Source organism: Sturnira hondurensis, unplaced genomic scaffold (assembly GCF_014824575.4).
Source record: "Sturnira hondurensis isolate 20B ecotype Veracruz unplaced genomic scaffold, ASM1482457v3 Scaffold0003681, whole genome shotgun sequence".
Classification (NCBI taxonomy): Eukaryota; Metazoa; Chordata; class Mammalia; order Chiroptera; family Phyllostomidae; genus Sturnira; species Sturnira hondurensis.
Genome location: NW_028076312.1, coordinates 5,022,153 through 5,042,908, shown reverse-complemented (window position 1 = coordinate 5,042,908; position 20,756 = coordinate 5,022,153). Strand labels below are relative to the sequence as shown.

The window sequence follows — 20,756 nt, the reverse complement described above, 5'->3', positions numbered from 1 at the left end:
GCGGGGTGTGGGGGGTGAGCAAAGTTCTCAAATTGCCCAGAGGGATGGGGGAGGGAGAGCCTCCCAAACACTCTGGGCCAAAGGCATGCTGGAGGGGGATTAGAACCAGAAGGACAGGGCCTGAGCCCAGGACACCAGGCCTGGAGAGCATGGCCAACTGAGTCTCCGAAGCAGAGGTTCTGTCTCTGGAACGTCAGTGTTAGGGTGCGCATCTGGCCATAAACATCTCAAATCAATTTAGGATTTAAAAAAATATCTATTTATTTTTAGAGAGAGGGGATGGGAAGGAGAAAGAATGGGAGAGACACATCAATATGTCGTTGTTGCCTCTCATGTGTCCCCTACTGGCGACTGTGGCCTACAACCCAGGCATGTGTCCTGACTTGGAATCGAACCAGCAACCCTTTGCTTCACAGGCACATGCTCAATCCACTGAGCTGCACCAGCCAGGGCCAATTTAGGATTTTGAAGCCCACAGGACTTATGACTGCAATTGGGAAAACAGGGTTAAGCTGCAGTGAAAAACCATCGCCTACAATAATAATACTGGTCAAAGGAGAGCACATTTTGGGTGTGAATGTTACTGTTTTGAAGAGGGCCACAGAGGAGGCCAGTGGGGCTGTCCTCCCCTTGGAGGGGTATCCGCCCCTAGTTGAACCACCAACTCCGTTTTGGCTTCAGGTGGCACTCCCTGTGCCCCTGGCATCCGGGTCTTGTCCTGTCCTGTCCTTGTGGTCCCAGAACCCAGGGGCACTGCCAGGCAGAAAAAGGTTCCCCAGGATGCCGGGTTACCCTGGCCTCCCACCTCCGGGGGCCTGGGCTGCTTCTCCAGAAATCACATCCTTTCTGTGGGTGGGTGGAAACTGGGCACCCCAGCTCTGCTTATTTTTGGCAGGGTCCCAGCCCATTCCCCAGATGGAAGAATTAGTCCTTAGAGGAGATGTTTTATTGATCAAATTTGGAATTTTTAATGATTGCTTAATTCAGGAATTTAATTATACAGGAATGTACTTGTGGAGGAGGGAGGGAGGAAGGAAAGGGGTGTTTGACCACCTCCCAGGCAGGGCTCTTTCTGGGGGCATCTCTGCCCTTGACTTTCCCTGGATTCTTCTCCTTAAAGGAATAGCTAACCCCAAAGCACCATCTGAGTCCGGGACCTGGGGTAATTTTCTTAAACTGCAAGTCAATTTCTGTATTATTCATCCACCCAAGTATTTTATTTCTCCCTAATTAATGTGAACAATTTGCCTTCTTTAAAAAAATCCTACTTTGTTTTCAAATGTATTGGCAGAAAGTTGTTCATAATGGTCCTCTCATTCTAAAGCCTCTGTGTGTTGTAAAGGTTATCAGTTTTTTTTCTATAAATTGCTGTATTTTATTATTTTCCAAGGAATAAGGTTTTGATTTTATTAATTTGTCATGATTTTATTATTTTCTTCTCTGAATTGTTCTAATTCCTCCTTTATACTTTCTTTGGGTTCTATTGGTCTTATTTTCAGCTTCTTTAAATGGTCAACTCATCAATGTTGTCACATAAAATACTAAACACACGGGGGCTATCCACGCCACTCTGAACTACGTGTTAGCTGCACTTGTGAGCTCTGAGATGCATAATTCTGCCTAGTCCTACCTAGTCCTTTCCAACAGTATTTCTCTCCTAACCTTTAAAACTGGTTTTTCATTGGTTTGTAGATATTTGGGTATATTCCATGCATGTTGGAAAGTAATGCATTTTTTCTATCGTTATGGACAAATGTGTATTAATTTCTGTGAGATAACTAAATTTTCGCCCATGACTGCCGATCATTGCTCTCTTTCTAGCATACTTGTTAATACAAGGTCTAAATTTAATTTCATGTGTTATCAATATTGTTATCCCAGCGTCCTTTTGCTTTGAGTTTGTCTGCTTTCTCTTTTTTCTTTCCTTTATTTTCAACCTCTCTATAATTTTGTTTTATGGTCTCTTTTAGCAGTTGTTACACCCAATTTGATACTCCTTCCATAGGTCAGTTTCACATAATGACATTGGTTGTGGCTGAGAACTATCGGGACGTTTCTCTTCCACCGTCTTCCGTGTTCCTGTCCACCATGATTCCCCCCTCCACACCCTGCTCCTCTGCTGTGGGATCGACAACCCTCTCGTCTGCTCCGCCTTTCTGGTTTGAAAGTCACCAGCTGTGTTCTTGTTCGGGCATGGCAATTCTACATTTCTTTTGTGACCTTTACATTGTTGGCACACATAAGCTTGTTGTTGTTCTACCTTGACTACTTTCTGACAAGGTGAAGCGTAGGAAACGTACCTAGGCTGTGCTCACTGCCTGCCGTATGTCTGTCTCAACACGTTCTTGCCCTCCTGGGAGTAGATGAGCAAAAGAAGACACCACAGTTTTGCGAACTGAAGACAGAAGGAACTCGGTGCCTTTGCAGATGAAGGCAGACAGCAAGAGCTGCTGGTATTTATTCAAACTTCATCCATACAATAAAGGGTTCTGGTTTTTAAATTTTGTTTACATCCGCAGGGGAAGAAAAGAACAGTGGCCGAAACATGGAGTTTTAAAGTGCCTTTACAGGAAGAGATCACAGAGTGGTGGCCAGTCCCAGGCCGAGATGGCAGGAACGGCGTCTGAACAATCCATATATTAATTAAATTACGAGACACATTATTTTTCAAATAACTTATACACCAGAAGAAAAGCTGCCAAGTCTGACACGTTGTTTCATTTTATTACCACACTCCAGAGAGGCCTGGTGGGCGAGGACGGCCTTGCATGTGGGGGTGGTGGGGAGGAAGCCTGCTGGCCTCAGCTCCAGTAGGGCCTGGGGCTCGGGGAGGGCTGGAAAGTGACACATTGCCAGCAGCATGGAGGCTATAAATACGTCCCTTACATTGGATACATATGTACACACATCCACATATATACACACATATAAAAATATCTGCCCCGACCGCACACAGAGAGCGTTGCCAAAGAACAGAATTTGTTTCTGAAACACAAAACAGGTAAAACAGAAGAGCTTTCTTCCCAGTTCTGCATTGATTGGAATAAGACAACTCTGCACCTTTAGTTTTCTGTATTTAGGGTGGTCCCACACAGCATGCGCAGGGCGATCTCGCGGCCTGTGCCGGGGCGGGTGGGGGGGGAGGTTGGGAAGGAGGCAGAGGTGAGGTGAGCTCAGGTTCTCACCCAGCTGCATGTGATGTCATTGGTTCAGATGAGACCCTGCGAAAACTGCATCTTCGCGTAGTCTTTAAAAACAATAAAAAATCCTAATTCAGTGACGTGTGTTAAAAAAACCCAAGAGTCCTCATTATTTTTTTTTGTAGAAAAGAAGGTTAGTATTTTAAATTTTCTTTTGAAAATCAACTACCCGGGTAAGGAAATTTTCTTGGTTTCTAACTGCTTTCCTTTGTAGAAATGCTGCTTGCTCTTATCAAGGATGTGTTTTCATTCCCGTCACGGGGTGGGCTCGGAGAGCGCCGTCGATCTCCATGAGAGAGTCCCCCAAATCATTCAGGGCATAAACAACGTGCTGTAATGTAAACCCCAGTAACAAAAAAATAGTTTTATATCAAACGCAGTATCAAATTGTCATTTCATGTAAACACAGTGATTCTTGGTAAAGATTAGAGGCCAAAGTACCACCAAAAAATGGCCATGGGGTTAACCCCTGCTTTAAAAAAAACTTGTAAAAGACAAAATAGTCCCCCCACCCCCTCTCTCTTCAAGCTGTTGGGTTGGTGAATCAGTCACTTCTCTCGGAAGCAGCCCCGCAGTGCACATCCCCGCAGAAAGCACCAGACCGGGCAGGTCAGAAACCAAAGCAGAGCGGTTGGGACCGGCTCCTCCTGGCTGCCTGGCAGAGGCCTGGCAGACAGCCCCCGCCCAGAGCCCTTCTGCACAGGTGGTCTGCCGGCCTGCAGCCACGCTCTGTTTGTTCAGATGTTCCAAGGAAGCTTGGTGTGCTGGTCTTTCCATGGGAACCGGTTTCTGTGCCCTGGGAGGGAATCCTGGCTTGGAGGCTGGAGGGCAGAATCTTCCTGAACCACTCCTCTGAATGCCCCCCGTGTCCTGCACCATGAGTTTCGGTGGGCAGCAGGCAGCTCATTGTTCGGGTCTTGTCAGGGTCCTCCTTTCCCAGGGCGCATCAGAGCATCGTCCCCTCACCAAACTAGGCAAGCCCAAGCAAAGGAAAACTTAGAGGCTCGCAGGCTGGTCTCCTGCACTGGGGGCCCGGCCGGCGCTACCCCTGCAGGTCAGAGAGGGGGCCGCCGCAGCTCTCGCTGCAGCTGGAGGAGTTGCTCAGCAGAGCGGACCCTGTGCTGGACTCTGCGGGAAAACCAGGCGAGAACGGCTTCGGCTCTGTGCGTGTGCACGCAAGTCCCTCTTTCTTGTTAAAACAGGCTCAAGGCTGTGAAACCCGGTGGGCTCAGGGCACGGTCAGCGTGGAACGGGGGGTCTTACCTGAGCTGCTCAAGCACTGTGCTGAGCTGGACTTGCTGAGGAGCACGGACAGGCTGCTGGCCGGCACCCAGCCCTCCTTGCTGGAGGTCAGGTTCCTGACATACCTGTGGGGGGTGTGGGCCGGTCATTGGCTTCAGCCCATGTGCCCAGAGTGGCTTCAGGGAAAGCACCCCGTGGGGCATCTTACCAAAGGCCCTCGTCTCCCTCCTGAACCACCTCCACCATGTCTCCGCTCCTCACAGCAAGCGTGTTGGGGCCTCCCTTCTCATCGTCCACCACGATGGTGTACTTCCCCGGAACCTGCGGAGAAAGACATAAAGCCCTCTGCTTCTGCCTGCAGGCACTGAACGCAGGCCACAGTGACTATTCAGCAACAGACTGGAGTGGCCTTCAAAGGTCCAGTGGTAGAAAAAAGGGAAGACATGAGTACTTTGTCAGAGCCCCACCATTTGGGGAGCATCTGGTGTAATGACTGCCTTAAATGGGGAAGGTCTCTTAGTTGTAAAAGATGCTAGGTCCCATATTGTGACCATGTTAAAAAACAAACAAACAAACAAAAAACCACCAAAACCCCCTACTTGACCCACAGAGTGCCTGCAGCTTGTTCCTGGTGGTCTGGCCTTGCTCTGCTGCCCCTTCTACTTCTGCAACACTGAGCAGGTCACAAATACTCCAAGCATACCCGTTGGCCCCAGGATCTTTGCACCTGCTGTTCCCTCCTCCTGGAATGCTCTTGCCTCCTTTCTGAAATGGCAGCCACCCTCATCTAAGTGCTATATATTTTACTTTATTATTATTGTTTTGCCTCCCTATAGAGGACATTCTTGTCTATTTTGGGCTGTTTTGTCTTCAGCGCCTAGAAAAGTGCCTCACACAGTAGACACTCAACACGTATTTGTGGACAGTGTTCTTTGTAGAGGGTGTGGGCCCTCAGAAGAGCAAGCTGTTCTGATGGTGCATGGGGGGACCTCAAGCCTCAGCTGGAAACAAGACAACATGTGACGGCACATGGCTGAACTGCAAGATGGGGCTGCAGGGCTACAGGGTTTGGAAGCCAGGATGTCGAGGGTCGGAGTCCTTTATCCTCATTGGAGCTGCCATGCCCTCTCAGGGTGATCGGCATTGGCCCCAACAAGCCCTGAGCAGCCAAAATCATGTCCCCTGCTACACTGAGAGCAGAATCCTGACCCCACAGGAGACTACTTGGCCTCCAGAGCCCACCCACCTCCTGCCCCGCTCTCCCTGTGAGCCTGCCTCAGTGTCCTCCTGCCGGCCCCCCGCCCCCCGTGCCTGGGCTCCCCGGTGCCTCCTGTGTCCCCCCGTGTGGCTCTCCTCCCCTCAGGCCTCTAGGGCAAGGCCACCCTGACCATGCTGAGACTCTCCCTGTTTCATCCATTGGCTTGTGTCTGCCCCGCCACCCCGTTCTGGGATGCCCTGTGGGCTGCGACAGCCCTGGCGCTAGAGCCAGGATGGCACTGTGTGTGCAGGAAGTTCCCGTTGGCACGACCCCGATGGTAATGACTTAATATGTAAATAGCTTCTCCCTGACGCGCAAGTTATAACAGGACCTTGTTTAGAGTGCAAAACCTGAAGACAGTGTTCCTCTCTTCAGAATGAGACAGAGGCGCACACATAGCTATAAGGACACTTATGGGAACATTCCACTTTCCCGAGGGGCAAATTGGTGGGCGTGGTTCCCTTTGAAGGACAGCCTCCTCGTGTGGTGGTCTGATGGTGGTGAACTAACAGAGAGGTGGGGCCACAGGGCCACAGGGAGTCCTGGCACCTAGGAGTCCTTCCCACTGGCCATGGGAACTGCAGACTACCAGGCTGGAGCTTTGGGGACCAGCAGAGCCAGGCTGACTGCCCTGGGAGAGCCAAGATTACCAGCTTCCTGGGGCCCACTCCGCCTTCTTCCTCTGCATCTGAGGAATTAATTGGCTCCTCAGCACTCGACCAGCCGTCATTGTCCTCAGGGGCCTCCAGTGGGTGAGACGTTTTGCTCCAACCTGAGAGAGAAACAGGCTTCAGTGAGGACTGCCCTCAGTGACGAGCCTGTCTGAGGATGATCTACTAAAGTCTCTGCAATCCCCGAAATGTGCCACCCACGTGGAGCCCACCCTCTTCCCAGGAGCTTGTAAAGACTGCAGGGCACACTGCTGATTTCTGAAATGCCTGTGATGTTTGCTTCATCTGTGCAAAGAGTCCAGGGAGATGGGGTCCAGAGAACCTGCTTCCACTGTCGGGCCAATCAGTGGGGAGAAAGGAGCTGCCAGCCCGCCCCTGGATGGCTGTGCACTTCTCCAGCAGGCCCTGCGGCTTCCTAGAGGAGCACAGAGACCCTGAAAGGCCACCAGCTGGAGGTGCTGCCACTCCTCTGTGTTGGAGCCAACACATGGAAGGGAAGATGTTTTCAGTGAGCGCTTGTACCACTCAACACCCACCAGAATGGGCCAGACGAGTTCCTCCCACGAATGGCTGAGGCTCACCGACAGCCCTGCTCCAGACACACTCCCAGCTCTGACACGTGAGGTAAGGGGGTTGTGACCCTCACGGGACTGACACTGTCATGTGTCTGAGCTTCTTCGGACCACGGAGACAAAGCTGGGACCCTGGCCCAGGCTGTTGGGCTGCAAAGCCAACCTGCATGAGCTCTAACCATCTCCACTGGCCAGAAAATGAGGGGAAGAAAGCTTTCCTTTTAGACTTTATAAGATACATATATTCCTTCATTAGCACCTCTGCTGGCAAGGATCCCCAAAGAGAAGCAACTGTTTTTCCCATTTGGGGGGTGGGGAATGCAAGTCAGTTGTGAGGAGATAGGAAGTGATGAATTCCCGGTTCTGAATAAATGTAATAAATGCCAGTAATAGAGCACCAAGCTGAAGTTGGACTCCTCTGGTATTTGATCACAGCCCCCACATGGTCTTAAACCGCATTTCAACAGGAAGCGAGTGAATGTGGGCAATAAGCAGACTGCTTGTAACATCTGGCCTTGGGCACATCCAGTTCCAAGTTACATTGGTGGTAGCTGGAAGCAAGCTTTTCCCTGAGAAAGAGAGGGTGCTGGGTGTGAAGGAACCATCACTAGTCGAGCGCAAATGCATGCTCCCCTTTGTAAAGTCGGGGCTGCAAAGGGGCAGGCTGTGTAATGGCCGGTCCCCAAGGCTGAGAATGTTTAAGCTTGGCAATGAAAACCTTGTGATGACGAAGCAATAGAAAGCCATCATTGCCTTCCTAGAAAAGGGAGCTGGGGCCCAGAGTTCCCCATCAGCCAGCAGAACAGCGAGCTCCTGGAAGAATGCATGCGTGCACCTATATCCTCAGAGCCAAAGAAGCCAGCGGATGCCAGCAGCCCTGGAAGCCCCTTCGAACACTGCAGCAGGTTGGGAGAAAGGGGGGTGCGCCGAGCACGGCACTGCCAACGTCCCTCCCAGGCTTGTGTCTGTGCACGAATTGGGGGCTGCACGTTTCCAGCTACAAACCACCCACCCTTGCCTGCTTCAGGCACATCTGGAATTGTCCCACAGTGTGGGACACTAATCAGAGCACTGGGCAGGGGACACTAAGAGGGTCACAGTGACAGTAGCCTGGATACAAACATCTTCCCCCTGCCCCCCATCACCTATAGATAACAGTGGGGTTTCTGGCAAAACAGGCAGAAGTCTGAGGCCAGTGAGGACAGGAAGGCGAAGCTGTTCTATGGGCAGAGCAGGCAGGGCTGCCTGGCCAAGGGGCCTTAGGTTAGCCTGTGCTTCAGAGAGCCACAGGGTTGTGTGTGTGACGAACTCTGCCCTCTGGTGCCTGGGGAGAAAGGCAGGCTTTCTAGAAACAGCAGCATCGAGGCCTGTGGTTACTCCCTTCTCTGCTCAGGAGCCTCTGGGTAAAGCTCTTTAACAGGCTTCAGGGGCATCACTGTCTTAAAACAGTGTGACAAAAGAATAAACAGAAAGTTCTGAGACCTGAGTGTGCCTGGGCCACAAAGTGTGAAATGAGAGGATGCTATCGTTGGTCAGTGTCAGAGCCTCGGACCAGGGCAGCATCGCTCTCCAATCTACATAAGATGGTGGGGATTTTGCAGGAGGACATTGGGCCAAGGTGACCCCGAACATGGTCACCTCAACTTCCTGTAAGAGTCCCTGTTTTGATATTGAATCACACAAGGACCGACGAAGCTTTCCAGGAAGCACTGCAGCCTTTGCGAGGGGGGCTCTGGGTGCGGCAGGGATGCACCTGCTGCAATCCCGGAGGTGATCAGTGACCACGGGGATGAGGAGGCGGAGCACTGGCTGCTGAGCCCCAGGCGCTGTGCTCAGGACTCTCACCCACATCCTCTGTGACCCCGTGAGACGGCCTTGTCTTCACTGTACGGATGAACACTCGAGCTTGTAGAGGGGACGAAATTTGGCTAAGAAGAAGTACAAGCCGCAGCTGAGTGGCTCTGGGATGTGCCAAGGCCGCACTCACTACCGCCCCTCGCCAGCCTCCAGCACAGGGACAGACCGCAGGGGAGAGGCCTCAGGTCTCAAATAGAAAATGTGTAAGGGACAAAAATAGCCCTTTCCAGGAGAGAAATGACTTTTTTACCCAAGCACCTGGGGCAGGCTGGGTGTCACCCACGTGAAGGCTGCTGGAAAGGATCGGCCTCTGGCCTCTGAGCTGCCAGGTCCTGGGACAGCGTAAGGGCTGCAGCCTGGGTCCCCAGGGAGCAGAGCCTGGTCTGAGGCCAGAGGGGGCGTTGGGTGTCCTCTGGGTGGCTCTGGCAGTGTGTGTGGGGGGATTCTGGTTCCGTGTACGCTCCTGGGGAACCTTCGTGATTGTTTGCAAAAGATTCACAAAGCGCAATCTTCCCTGGACCGGGAAACTCTCTGGGTTTCCCTGGGTGGCACGGGTGGGGGAGTTTGCCCTTGCAATACGAGAGGGCAAGAAAGGAGGAGGCCCGATTCCCAGCATAGAGCTTGACCCCATCTGTCTGCATGATCGGTCATCTCCTCATGAAATGGGAGGCCTGATGGGATCCCGCAGCTGCCATGTCCCGTGTTTCCACCAAGAAGCGTTGGGACAAACTAGTAAAGCTGGGGGCGGCAGGAGCAGCGGGGGCCTGTGGACAGGGGTACCTTGCTCCCTATGAAGCCATTGGGTAATAAAGTCCAACCCAACCCAACCCAAACACCAGCCAGGTCTCAGCAGTCTTGGACTAGCAGCCAGTGGGTAGTTCTGTAGGTTCCAGGCAGACTTGGTGTGAGGAGGTCACCCAAGACACGTGATGTCATCATAGTATCTGTGGCCAGAGCACTGTGCGTTGGAACAAAACAATGAGTTTGCTTCCTACTCAATGAGGTGAGCAGCGACCTACTTTGTCTACATTCTAGATGACGTGTAATGGCAAGACAGACAGCATCCCTAACCGGACGGGAGAATGGGTGGCAGACTGTGTCCAGAAGGTTGAGCCACTCTACCTTGTAAACCAAAAGGCGTTGGATCGCTCTTAACTTCATGTCGCTTAGCTTTTTTGTCAGGACTGGTAGGAGAAGCTGCAGAAGGAGGAAGAGGCAAAAATATAACAGGAGAGAAGAGAGAGAGTGAGGAACAGCATGCAGAGCTCTGAGGAGGCCATGGGAGAGTGCTTTCATGCTGGGATGAGACACAGACATCGAAAGGCTGACTGTCACTGACTCAAAGCAGCTTCCTGGGAACCAGGCCAAGCTGGCTGGAGGATCCTGCAGGTGGACAGAGAGCGTGAGGGGTAAGGAGAGATGAGGCCCGGCGTGCCGTGACTGTAGCAATCGGTATCATCATTCGGGGGCTGTCTCGGTTCATTTTCCGAGTTCTAGGTGCATTTTCTCAGCTATGCACTTACTCTCCATAATTAGCAAAGTATGTGGTACCAGAATTTGTCTTTTTTTTTTAGTTTGAGGCTGACTTAAAAGTGTTCTATAGATTGGGGAAAAGAAGTATTTTATACATTGGGGAAATAATCTTTTGGACCAGCGTCTGGCCCAATGAAAAGAACCCGGATGACACTGGCTCTCAGTGTCCAGCAGAGAGCCCTGTGAGGCCCAGCTGGAACTTCTGGGCTTGCGTCCTGAGCTACCTGATGTATCTCCCTTCCATTCAGTTCATTGTCCAGGAGCACGCAAAGGTGATCAAGCTTTTAGAGGTCTCCTTCGAGGGACCCTCCAGCTGCCCTGGGCACTAGAGGCCTTCGGGGGCAGCTGATACCAGCACTTCTTCAGCTTCTGGCCGTGCAGAGTGACTGCATCGGGGACAATGAGTGCCCACAGGGACGGACAGGAAAAAGCAGGAAATGGGGGGAGTTGGACCAAAAAAGCGAATGACAAGTTATTTCTGAGCAAGCCTTCCTTAGAAAAGTTCCCCTCACCTTTTCCAAAAAAAAGGCCCCCAAAAGAGAACTTCGGCTGCATGTACAGCAGACCCAGCAATGTCAGTAAAAAAGGTGATTCAGTGGAAAAATGCTTCTGAATGGCTGTGCGTGGGTGGAGCAGGCAGATGCCCTTCCCGAGAACATCCTCATGAATGATCACCACACAAATGGATGACAGACATGCCACCTTGGCAAGGGACATGTCCAGAAAATGATTTTCGGTGGGTGCCTTTTACCTTTCTGACCCTTGAGGTTAGCAAAGCCCTGCAGAGTAAAGCGCTTCTTGGAAAGCGCAGAGCTTTCTGAGGTAGAGCTAGTGACTGTGTCATCTACAAAGGAAGAGAAAGGGACAGTGCACAGGGTGTCCGCAACCCAGGGTGGCTCTGGAAAGGGCACAGGCCAGGTCAAGCAGGGGCTCGTTGGGGGGGTTCCAGTGTCTGTGCAGAGGTCAGGGCACCCTGAACGCCTTACGAACGCTCCTTTGGGCCCACAGGAGGCTGTGCACCCCTGATACACCTGCTAATGGACACCTGTGATGCCGCTCCCAGTGCACCTGGGCTCCATAGCCGCAGACACCCACCTTTGCCCTTCTCGGGGGGTTTTGGCAATGTCGTTGAGCTCACATATCCTTCCAGACTTAGGGGGTCAGTTTTTCTTTCTTCCAACTTTTTGACGTTTCTTGTATTCCCTTTCGAAGGACTGATGACATCAGACACATTGAAAAAGAAATAGAACATTGGTTAGTTTCTGAAAACTGTCCTCCAGGATTCAAAGCATCCAGACCTAATTGAGGACAAAGCCACCTTCTTAGCCATGGAGCAGGAGGCGGTCTATTTTGGGGGGAGATGGAGAGGGGCCGTTTTCTTTTAAAACCACCATTCTATAGATTACCCATGTAGACCGACCGTACCCTGTTCCACAAATGCTCAGAGGTAGAAACAGGAACAATAATGTCAAAAAGTAGTGATTGTACAAAATAAGGAAAGTAAAGGCAGAAAGGGTTTGACAAAGCCATTGTGAAGGCTGGTGCCTGCGATGTGTCCCACGTCTGTGTGCTGTGGCTCTGGGTCTCCATCCCCAGTGGTCCCTGTCAGAGGGGCTCCTGTCACTCAAATGCCAGTGATGAACTATTACTGGGAACTGTCCTGTCATATGCTGATCGTCCTGGGAAAGAACTAACCCACAGACGGAAAGAAACGAGAGGGACTGGCCTCTGCCTGGGAATGGGGCCAGAGACCTGCAACAGCGAAGCTGGCCCAGGGGCATTGGCCCATCAGCCTGTGAATCCAGAGGAGAAGCACTCCAGGAGCACTGGGCAGACGCAAAGTAATCCCACAACCAAGAGAGTCAGGTGACAAGGGCCAAGTAAAGTTTGTGGCCCATGCAAATGCCTACTGTGACTCTCCCCACAAAGTGGCGGTGTTCCAAGTGCAGGGGTTCCTCACCTCGTGTTGGACGAGGCCGGCAGAGGCAAGCTCTGGGACTGTTCCAGGGCCCGGTGCTGGCTGGCTTCTGCAGGAGGACACAAACACACCGCCCATGCAGGGCTGATGAACTTTAACCCTGCACATTTACTTCTAAATGCTACGTTTGGTCTTGAATTGCTAAAAATTGCGAGATTGCTTTGAATTTATGTAAAAATGGCCCTGGAGCAAAAGCTAGCAGAACAGGATAGCCAAAGACAGCCTCACCTCGACAGGCCTGCAGCTGGCTGGTCAGCACCTTCCGAATCTCATTCACCCACGCTGCCTTAATCTCTGGGGTTGGTGCCTGTCCATCCAAGAGAAATGCCAGGAGGTTAAGGAGTCTCATTCCCTACAAACACATACTTTGGCCTTTTACTCTGGAAACTTCTAAGGGCAATCTTAGAAATAGGCAATGAGAGCACTGTAGGTGAGAACAGAAAAGGGAGCAAACCACGGCACATTCCCTTGCTTCGGGACTTCCCCCCACGGGCAAGGGCCTGATCCGACAGGGCTCAGGGCACTGCACCAGCAGCCAGTGGACAGAGAGCCAGCCTAAACGCTTGCACAACCACTGAGGGCTGACTCAGTGGAAGGACCCTGTGGCATACACTGTTCCTTGAGAGTAATGTTCTCTGGAAAGGGGCCCTGATGCCATTTTAGGGGACAAAGATAGCCAGATTCTGCCACCTCACAAGTGGATTCTAAACTTCCCGGGGGGAGAGAGATTGCAAAGAGCGTGAACCCTGGCCAGGGCTTCATACTGCCTTGGTGAAGTGGGGGGCCTGAGGGGCTGTGCTGGGTGGGCAGCTGAGCTTTGCAGACCCTGGGTCTGGGGAAAGCCCGAGTGTTGAGCCACGTTCTCACCTCAGCCCTTGGGGGCCCTTGGGCCTGGCTGTGCTGGTGTGTGTTGTGAATTATAGACCAGTAAGTATGGTATGATACCGGGTTGCCACACAGCCCTGGGCCCACACCACCCAGTGGGCCAGAAGTTTGATGGCAGCTGGGAGAGGCACCTTCCCATGCTGGCTGACCCATCACAGGGCACCTGGGGTCTTGCATGGGCTCACAAATGTACTATGGGCTTATCCACCTCCCACTTTCACCAGTAAGGCGAGGACAGGTAAGGACTCAGAACACACTTCCCGCCAGGAGGGCCTGGCCTTACGTGTAGGTGCGGCAGAGGCTAGCTGTGCTCCAGCGTGGCGTCCAACACACCTACAGGGATGCAGGAGCCTGAGCTCATTTTTCTGGAAGGACACTTCTAACACCCCTAACTTGGAGTGCTTCCCTGTACTTTGCTCTGGGTTCAGCTCAGGTTTAAGATGGTCCAGGGCAGTGCCCCCAAATGAATGGCGGTGTTCCTGGCCGCTGGGTACTAAAACTTCGTGGAAGATTCTAGACCCCAGGTCTCACTAGAAGCCTTTCAGTGGCAATCCTAAGAGACTCGGGAGGCCCTAGCGCCTGATCAGAGAGAGCAAGATTGGGGTCCTACCTGAATGATGTACACTTCCTCCCTGGCATTGTACCAGATCTCAAACTTCTTCGCATCACCTTTCACGTTCTCCGTTATGCCAACGGCTGTCATCTGAGAGCACACCACAGGGGGCAGGTGTTAGTTTTGAGATGGGGGTTAGGGGTGCCAGAAATCCGGGACACCCACACCCAAAGATAAGGGGCGTGTGCCAGAAGGCGGACGTCGTGACCAAGGCTCAGGTACGACGTGGAACGGTCCCGATCCTTCTCTCTAGGATCCAGGGCCGGCACCAGGAAGGTTCGCGGCTGCTGGGAACAAGCCCTACTCACATTCAAGGACTGCTTGTAGCTGTAGGACGGGGCTTTCTCGTACCCCTCCCCGTTCTCCTCTCGCTTCTTGCAGAAGAGCACGGCCTTCTCGTGCAGGAACAGATGTCGCTGCATGGGCTTGAACCTGGCCAGGTCCTTCACCTTGGTATGGCCCTTCTTGTGGTCCGTCCAGACACTGAACGAGCCCTGCATCAGCAGCTTCCCCAAGTCACTCAGATTCCCCTAAAACGTGGCGCAACATGAGGAGCATTGAAAACCCAGAATGAGCGTCGGGGGTGCCTTAGAGGCATGTTGCCAAGTGAAGGAAGCTCGTTGGGGAAAGCTGCGTTCCAGGTTCCAACTACGTCACATTCGGAAAGAGGAAAAACTATGGAGGCAGTAACAGATGAGTGGGGCTGGAGGGGTGTGTAGGCAGAGCGCAGGGGTGCTGAGGGCAGTGAAGCCACTCGGTAAGGTAACTCCCACGGTGGACGCACGGCATGAGGCATTTCGTGCAAACCCACAGAATGCGCAAGCACCCAGAGTGGGCCCTGATGCACACTGTGGACTCTGGGGGACAGTGATGTGTTGGTGTTGGTTCATTAATTGTAACAGACGTCCCACTCTGGTGGGGATGCTAATGATGGGGGAGGCTGTGTCGGGGGGTGGGGGGCAAGGAGTATATGGGAAATCTCTGTACCTTCCTTCAAATTTTGCTGTGGACCTGAAACTGCTGTAAAAATACTCTAACCTAGAATGTGAGTGCTGAAGAGACTTAGAAAAATGCAAACAAATTAATAATTAATAATTATTAATAATTGGCCTGACACAGGCATACAGAGGAGAAGGTAGAAACCTGACTTTAATGCCCACTTGTTACATGTTATCAGCCCACAAGCAGCATCAGAGAAAATGGATTTACACCCGTTTCCCGAGACATGCCGACCTCAGGGAAAGACCAGGAATGAAGAGGGTTTCCGAGGTGCACCTCCAGGAGGAGAAGACTTCCTCATTTTCTTTACACGGTGCCGAGCCCCTGTGCAGACCTGCCCAGACCCCCTGAGTCAGACTGGGTTTTGACTGATTCCTGGTGATTTGCATGCTTGTTAAAGCTCAAGGGCACAGCTCTGCTCTGGCTCTGGGCCCGCCTTAGCTTGCTGCCTGGCAGACCGCCCCCACATCGCCCCCCCCCGCCCCGCCCCCAAGCAGGCTCCTTAGCACCTCCAGCAGCATGTGGAGAACCGCAGGAGCACCCTCAGCGGTCCTTACATCATAGCCTGTGATTGCGATGAGGTGCATGGAGTCATTTACAGCCTTGAGGATGCCCAGGATGGAGCTCAGTGCCTCCTGCAGGTCCTCCGCCCCCTCGCAGTTCTTACTGTACTTCAACATTTCCTGGGAGGGGGGTGTGGGGAGAAGAAGCTGTGCTCACAGACTCATCCTGACACTGATCCCTACCGTTCCCTTGAGCGCTGCTGGAACGCCAGTGCTCTGTCCCGGCAGTGCAGACCCTGGTGGCTCCCTGCTCAGTCATCACTGGTGAGGATAAGACCACGCATGCATGTAGACACGCATACCCTCCTGGGATGTGGGGCCTGCCTGGGGACCACTGGCCTAGGAGCAGTTCAACAAGTTGTCCCCCACCACCCTGAAGCCCCTGTACCCCACCCCACAACAGCTAGACAGATGCTGCAAATTGGGGACGCTCCCTGAGCCAGTGGACAGTGAGCTGAGCTTGGCAAGTGCAAGCCCCTTGCACTCCCCCAGGGCCAGCACCCTTGTGCAGCTCTGACCCCCGCAAACTCAGACTGAGAACTCTGTTGCCTGTCTCCCCACTTCTAAACTGGTTACTTCTTCCTTTCAAATTCAACACCTGAGCGAACATCTGCTCATTACGCAGGCACACTCCATGTCTGCTAGCTCGCTCCCTCCAGCCTGTAATGCTGCCTGTGCTGGGCCCACAAAGATAGCCGACATGGGCCAGGCCTGGCTGAGAAGGCCAGTGTGGGAGCACAGGCCAGTGTCGGGTGGGGGCCCTTTGAGCCTGTGCTCCATGGGGTGGGGTTTGTCCATCTGTCCACCTTGGTGTCCCTGCCTTTGCCCTAAAGATGGCCAGCACACAGGAGGCTGCCTCAAAGGTCTGGGAGAGCCCGGCCCTCACAGAGATGGGAGGAAGGCGGCTCAGAGACCATGGGGCAGCCGTGGCCGGGCGGGTGTGGCTTGGAGGGGAATGTGGCAGTGAAGGTGGCCACAGTGTGGCCACTCCAGGAGGGGGGTCTCCAGGGGCTGCCCAGCCAGGCGTGGCTGCCCGGTGTCTCACCTTAAGGAGCAGTTGGTATTTGGTGATCCTCTGGACTGGCTTCAGCAGGTAGGAGTCCAGACTCAGCTTGTGGTCCAGTTTCTTCTGGCATTCCTAAAACCACCGAACCTCTGGTTTAGACGGTTTCCGTTATTCTTCGTTTGAGAGTCAATTAGTCGAGGAGATTATACTCTAGCGGGGGTGTCCAACCTGTGGCCCACTGGCCACACACATCCCAGGATGGCTGTGAATTTACTTCAAATGTTATGAGATTTTTTTTTTTTGTGATTATGTGTCGCAAGGCATTTAATGTGCAGCCCAAGACAACTGTTCTTCCAGTGAGGCCCAGAGACGCCCAAAGGTTGGACACCCCCGCTTCTGAAACAGAGCCCCGACACGCACCTGGAAAAATGGGCAGTCGGAGCACTGCCGCCACAGGCTCTCCGAGCGGGGCTTGTTCTGGCAGTACTTCTCGTAGATCTGGAACTCTTCCATCTGGGCCGGGGCAGAGATGTGTCAGGCGTGGCTCGGGGGGCCAGTTCGACCTCCTCCCGAATGCCCGCTCACCCCCTAGAAGTTCGCGTCTCAGGGCTATCTTACATGAAGATGCGCTCAATCCGTATAGCTGGCTTTTGCCATAGGTCTAACGGTGCAAAAATAAACACAGAACTAACACGGACTTTCTAAATGATCTCCAGAGCTCAGCCTACGAGGTGGTGCTCAAACTTGCAGGCACGTCGGAATCACCTGCAGGCTTGTGCAAACAGGCTGCTGCCCTCACCGAGGTTCTGACTGGGCAGGTCTGAGGTGGAGCCTGAGAAGCTGCATTCACAAGTTCCCAGGAGACTCAGATCTGAGCTGCTGGCCAGGGGACCCACTTTGAGAACCACTGGCCTTCAGCACGACTGCCCCACCCTACTCCTCGCACAGCACCGAGAAGCAGCACAGCCAGGCTGCGTTGAAACATCAGCACGGCTCCTCCCCTTCCCGCCTTTGGCCTCCTCATATCAATTTATTACAGCACTCTAGCTTGTTTTGGGAAAGTGACCCAGTTTTATTGCTGTTGGTAAGCTCAGCTGCATTTTCCACACTGCTACCTTGCAGTTGACGGAGATCAACGTAAGAGGGTCACGTGGGACCCTGAGGAGACGCAGCAGGCCCCGGTACCCAGCAGCCCTTGCTGCTCCCAACGCCTCTCCTCAGCCCCCTTCCCCTCCACACACACATTCAGGGGGATCATCACGCCCCAGAAGGAGGCAGACACCTACTATCTCAAAGAGCTGACACAACTAACGCTCAGAGAGAGAACAGGATGACTTGCCTAAAGTCAGCCAGCCCATGAGGGCATCTCAGATAGAACAAGACCAAACGCAAAACAAAACGCCAGCCTGAGACACGCTCAGCTTTATCTAACACCATCAAAGCCTTAGGCCTTTGATAATTTTGGCATATCTCAGAGCTCATGTTTTTTAGTTTTTCTCTTTTACAAGTAGTTACTGGGCTTTAGAAAAAAGCATATTCTTTCAGCCCCACCAAAAATCGTCAGGTCAACCTAGCCAAACTGAAACGTTGGTACTATGGGACTTCAGTTGGGGACTGTAACAGAATTTCAAATGATTATTTTAAGTGCTAGTAATTTTAGGAAGTAAGGCACAGGAAAGTACACATTTAAAAAAACACCTACCCTTTCCAGAAAACACCTTCCAACCAGCTCTGGGCAGTCTATGTAGTTTTCTAGCTCTCTCAGGAATATTCTAGATAAGGAAAGTATGCATTAGGTCGCATGATAAACAACCTGAACAAGACGGCATCTGTAGCAAATTAATAAGCTATTATTTTCCAAAGAACTCTAACCCCCCAGTTCAGCAGCCTCTGTAAGAACACAGTCTGGTTTCAGGAACCCGCAGTCCACCTCTGGCGCTCCCAGGGCTCTGGCTGCATTGCATTCTCGGGTTTAAGTAGCCATGGCCCCCATGGATCCCTACATGTTGTCGGTGTTGGTGTCCACACAGAATTCAGGACTTTTTTCTTTTTTCTTTAAGAATCAGCACAGACATGGGATGAAGAGGCCATGAGCCGATAGAGCATCTGGAGGTTCTGGAAGTGCAGTCTCACAGCTGCGTGCTCTGCCAGGTTTCTGCGGATGTAAAGGGGGCTCCTGTCTCCCCCCGAGACCTTCCCCAGTGCAGCTTTGTTCCTGAGCCATGTGCCGAGTCTTCCTCCATTTCTGACTTACATCTGCCCATGAGGGTACATTTCCCAGGGAGGGAAGCTCCTGGGAGATCAGCTCACTGCACTGGTCCTGCAGCCAGGGTCCCGGTGCCCAAGCACTGGCCAGAGCCCCCGGGGATGCTGAAGGTCCAGGGTGGCCTCTGGATTTAACTCCCAAAGGAAGACTCTGAGGCAGTGTTAAGCTGTGACCTGGTACCTCCTTTGTCAATGGGCGGGTGAGAGATGCTAAGGACTGAGGGGCAAAGTGTCCCCTGACACCCATAGGAGGTGGGGCCCGAGTCCCATGCTGGCTGGGCTCCCTGAGTCGGCTCATAGCTTTTAGTCTTTTAGCTCATAGTCTGGCCCTTTTTCAGGAAACACAGACATCGCCATCATCTTCCTGCCTCCCTACCCACTTACGTCTGCTGGCTCATTTCCTTTCCCATGGGCTCCCGCAAACTGCAGTGGGAACTCAGGGACAGCAGCACTACGAGGACTAACCACATCCCCCCAGAGCACGAGGGTGCCACAAACTGCTGTCCCAGGGTATAACGGGCAGGAAAGGAACGTCTGATGTCACCACCCTCTTCAAGAACGGGCTTGGGAACGAAACCATCTTTGCTGAGTGGCGTGGCCTTTGGTGCTGCCCCAGTGTGCTCACACTTGGGCTGGGGCTGGCTCCTGCTGGTCCTGAAGGACAGGGAGAGGCAGGGGGCGGGCTGCTCCTCCATCTTCCTGCTGACAAAAAGCTCTGAGGCATCTTCCCACGGGTGGAGGCCCATTTCTAACCAACCACCCCGGCTCAGAGAACGAGCCCTGGGCACTTCCCACCAAACCGCTCTTGGTTGGTGGCCCCTTTGAGAGCTTTTCCCATCTTGAGAGAGGGAGGGACAGATGTCCCCGACCAGGAAGGCACAGTCCAGGGGCTGATTCGGTCGCAGGTCCCTGCAGGAGGCCACGTGAAAGGCTAGGCAGTGCTGTGACCAGAGGAAGGGTCTCTCTCACCTGTTATGAAAGTGGTAAATTTCTTCCATGTTTCCAAATAAAACATCCTTCTTGTTTTGAAGGCCTGCTGTGAGGAGATGCGTCATCAGAGGATTATCCATCTCAGCAGCGTAGCCCTGTGGGAGGGGAGAGGGGTCAGCCGGGAAATCCTGAGGTACAGCTCTCGGACATTTTAACAGCAGTCCAGTCGTCCACCATCAAAGCCCCGTCTCTGCGTGGCTGCCCAGTGGGGCTCCTGGGGCGGGTGACACCGTCTCAGGTGTTAGCAAATCCACTTCGTATTTAGTCACTGACCATTTTTAAGATGATGATCTGGATAAGCACCACACAATACGAATGAATTACAAACAGTGCCAATTTTGGGGGGCGCGGGGAGAGGAGGTTCTGTTCTTCTTCCTTTCAGCCTTTTCAAAATCGAGATATTTCTATGAATGGGACAAATCTTATGCACACATCTTCATGAATTATTTATGTCTACAACCCTGTAACCACTGCCCAGATCAAGATGGAGAACATTCTAGCACTCAGAAGCCACTCTGCCCTCCCCAGGCTACTGCCGCCACCGGCAGGCTCCTCCCAGCCCTCTGCACCCGGACCGGCTCCGCACATGCCCTGGGCTTCCTCTGCAGGAATGGCACGCACGCTGGTCAGAGTCTCTGCTGGGCACGGTGCTCCTGAGGGCTGTGTTTGGTCTGGGCAGTGCTGTGATCAGCACTGGGCAGTGGAGGCTCCTTTTCTGCTATAAATATTGTCTCTGTGCAAATCCACCTAAGCCTACTTGCCCCGTGTCCCACTGACAGACATTCGAGTTGCTCCCGTGACAGACATTTGCGTTGCTCCAGCTTTGGGGCTGTTGTGAGTAAAGCTGCCGTGAGCCTTCTTTCACGTGCTTGGTGGTGGATGCGAGACCACCCGGGGGAATCCCAGCCCACGGCACGCGCCGGGCCGTACGCCAAGGGCAGGCTCACCTCCAGGACGCAGAGCAGCTCCTCCACGTAGACCCGCTCCGTGTCAAGGAGTTCGTTCATCACGTGCCTGTGAACGAGCACTAGGACTTACAATCCAGGAGCAGCTTCCCTGGCCCGCCTCCCTGCTGTGGGGCCAGCTGCACAAAACCAGCCCGGTTGCTCGAGCCTCCTCCTCTT

At 52.9% G+C, this 20,756-nt stretch overlaps 1 protein-coding gene across 14 annotated transcripts in view; it reads right to left on the bottom strand.

Annotated features, from left to right (window-relative positions):
- Nucleotides 1-2,411: 2,411 nt before the first annotated feature.
- The window catches only part of MCF2L (MCF.2 cell line derived transforming sequence like), a 169,350-nt gene continuing 151,005 nt past the window's right edge, over nucleotides 2,412-20,756 (bottom strand). For 11 of the 14 annotated variants that reach the window (XM_037042050.1, XM_037042051.1, XM_037042052.1 and 8 more), the window contains 16 exons: nucleotides 20,580-20,646; nucleotides 19,612-19,727; nucleotides 18,080-18,149; nucleotides 16,798-16,890; nucleotides 16,417-16,509; nucleotides 15,366-15,491; nucleotides 14,118-14,339; nucleotides 13,807-13,899; nucleotides 12,540-12,618; nucleotides 12,294-12,360; nucleotides 11,429-11,547; nucleotides 9,923-9,997; nucleotides 6,351-6,472; nucleotides 4,651-4,763; nucleotides 4,464-4,567; nucleotides 2,412-4,328 (listed from right to left, as the gene is read on the bottom strand). In XM_037042050.1, coding sequence (XP_036897945.1) covers nucleotides 4,243-4,328; nucleotides 4,464-4,567; nucleotides 4,651-4,763; nucleotides 6,351-6,472; nucleotides 9,923-9,997; nucleotides 11,429-11,547; nucleotides 12,294-12,360; nucleotides 12,540-12,618; nucleotides 13,807-13,899; nucleotides 14,118-14,339; nucleotides 15,366-15,491; nucleotides 16,417-16,509; nucleotides 16,798-16,890; nucleotides 18,080-18,149; nucleotides 19,612-19,727; nucleotides 20,580-20,646 — 1,645 coding nt within the window. In that variant the 3' untranslated portion in view covers nucleotides 2,412-4,242. Of the gene's footprint in view, nucleotides 4,329-4,463; nucleotides 4,568-4,650; nucleotides 4,764-6,350; nucleotides 6,473-9,922; nucleotides 9,998-11,084; nucleotides 11,178-11,428; nucleotides 11,548-12,293; nucleotides 12,361-12,539; nucleotides 12,619-13,806; nucleotides 13,900-14,117; nucleotides 14,340-15,365; nucleotides 15,492-16,416; nucleotides 16,510-16,797; nucleotides 16,891-18,079; nucleotides 18,150-19,611; nucleotides 19,728-20,579; nucleotides 20,647-20,756 lie in introns of all 14 variants that reach the window. The other 3 variants (XM_037042053.1, XM_037042060.1, XM_037042064.1) reach the window with 2 other exon arrangements.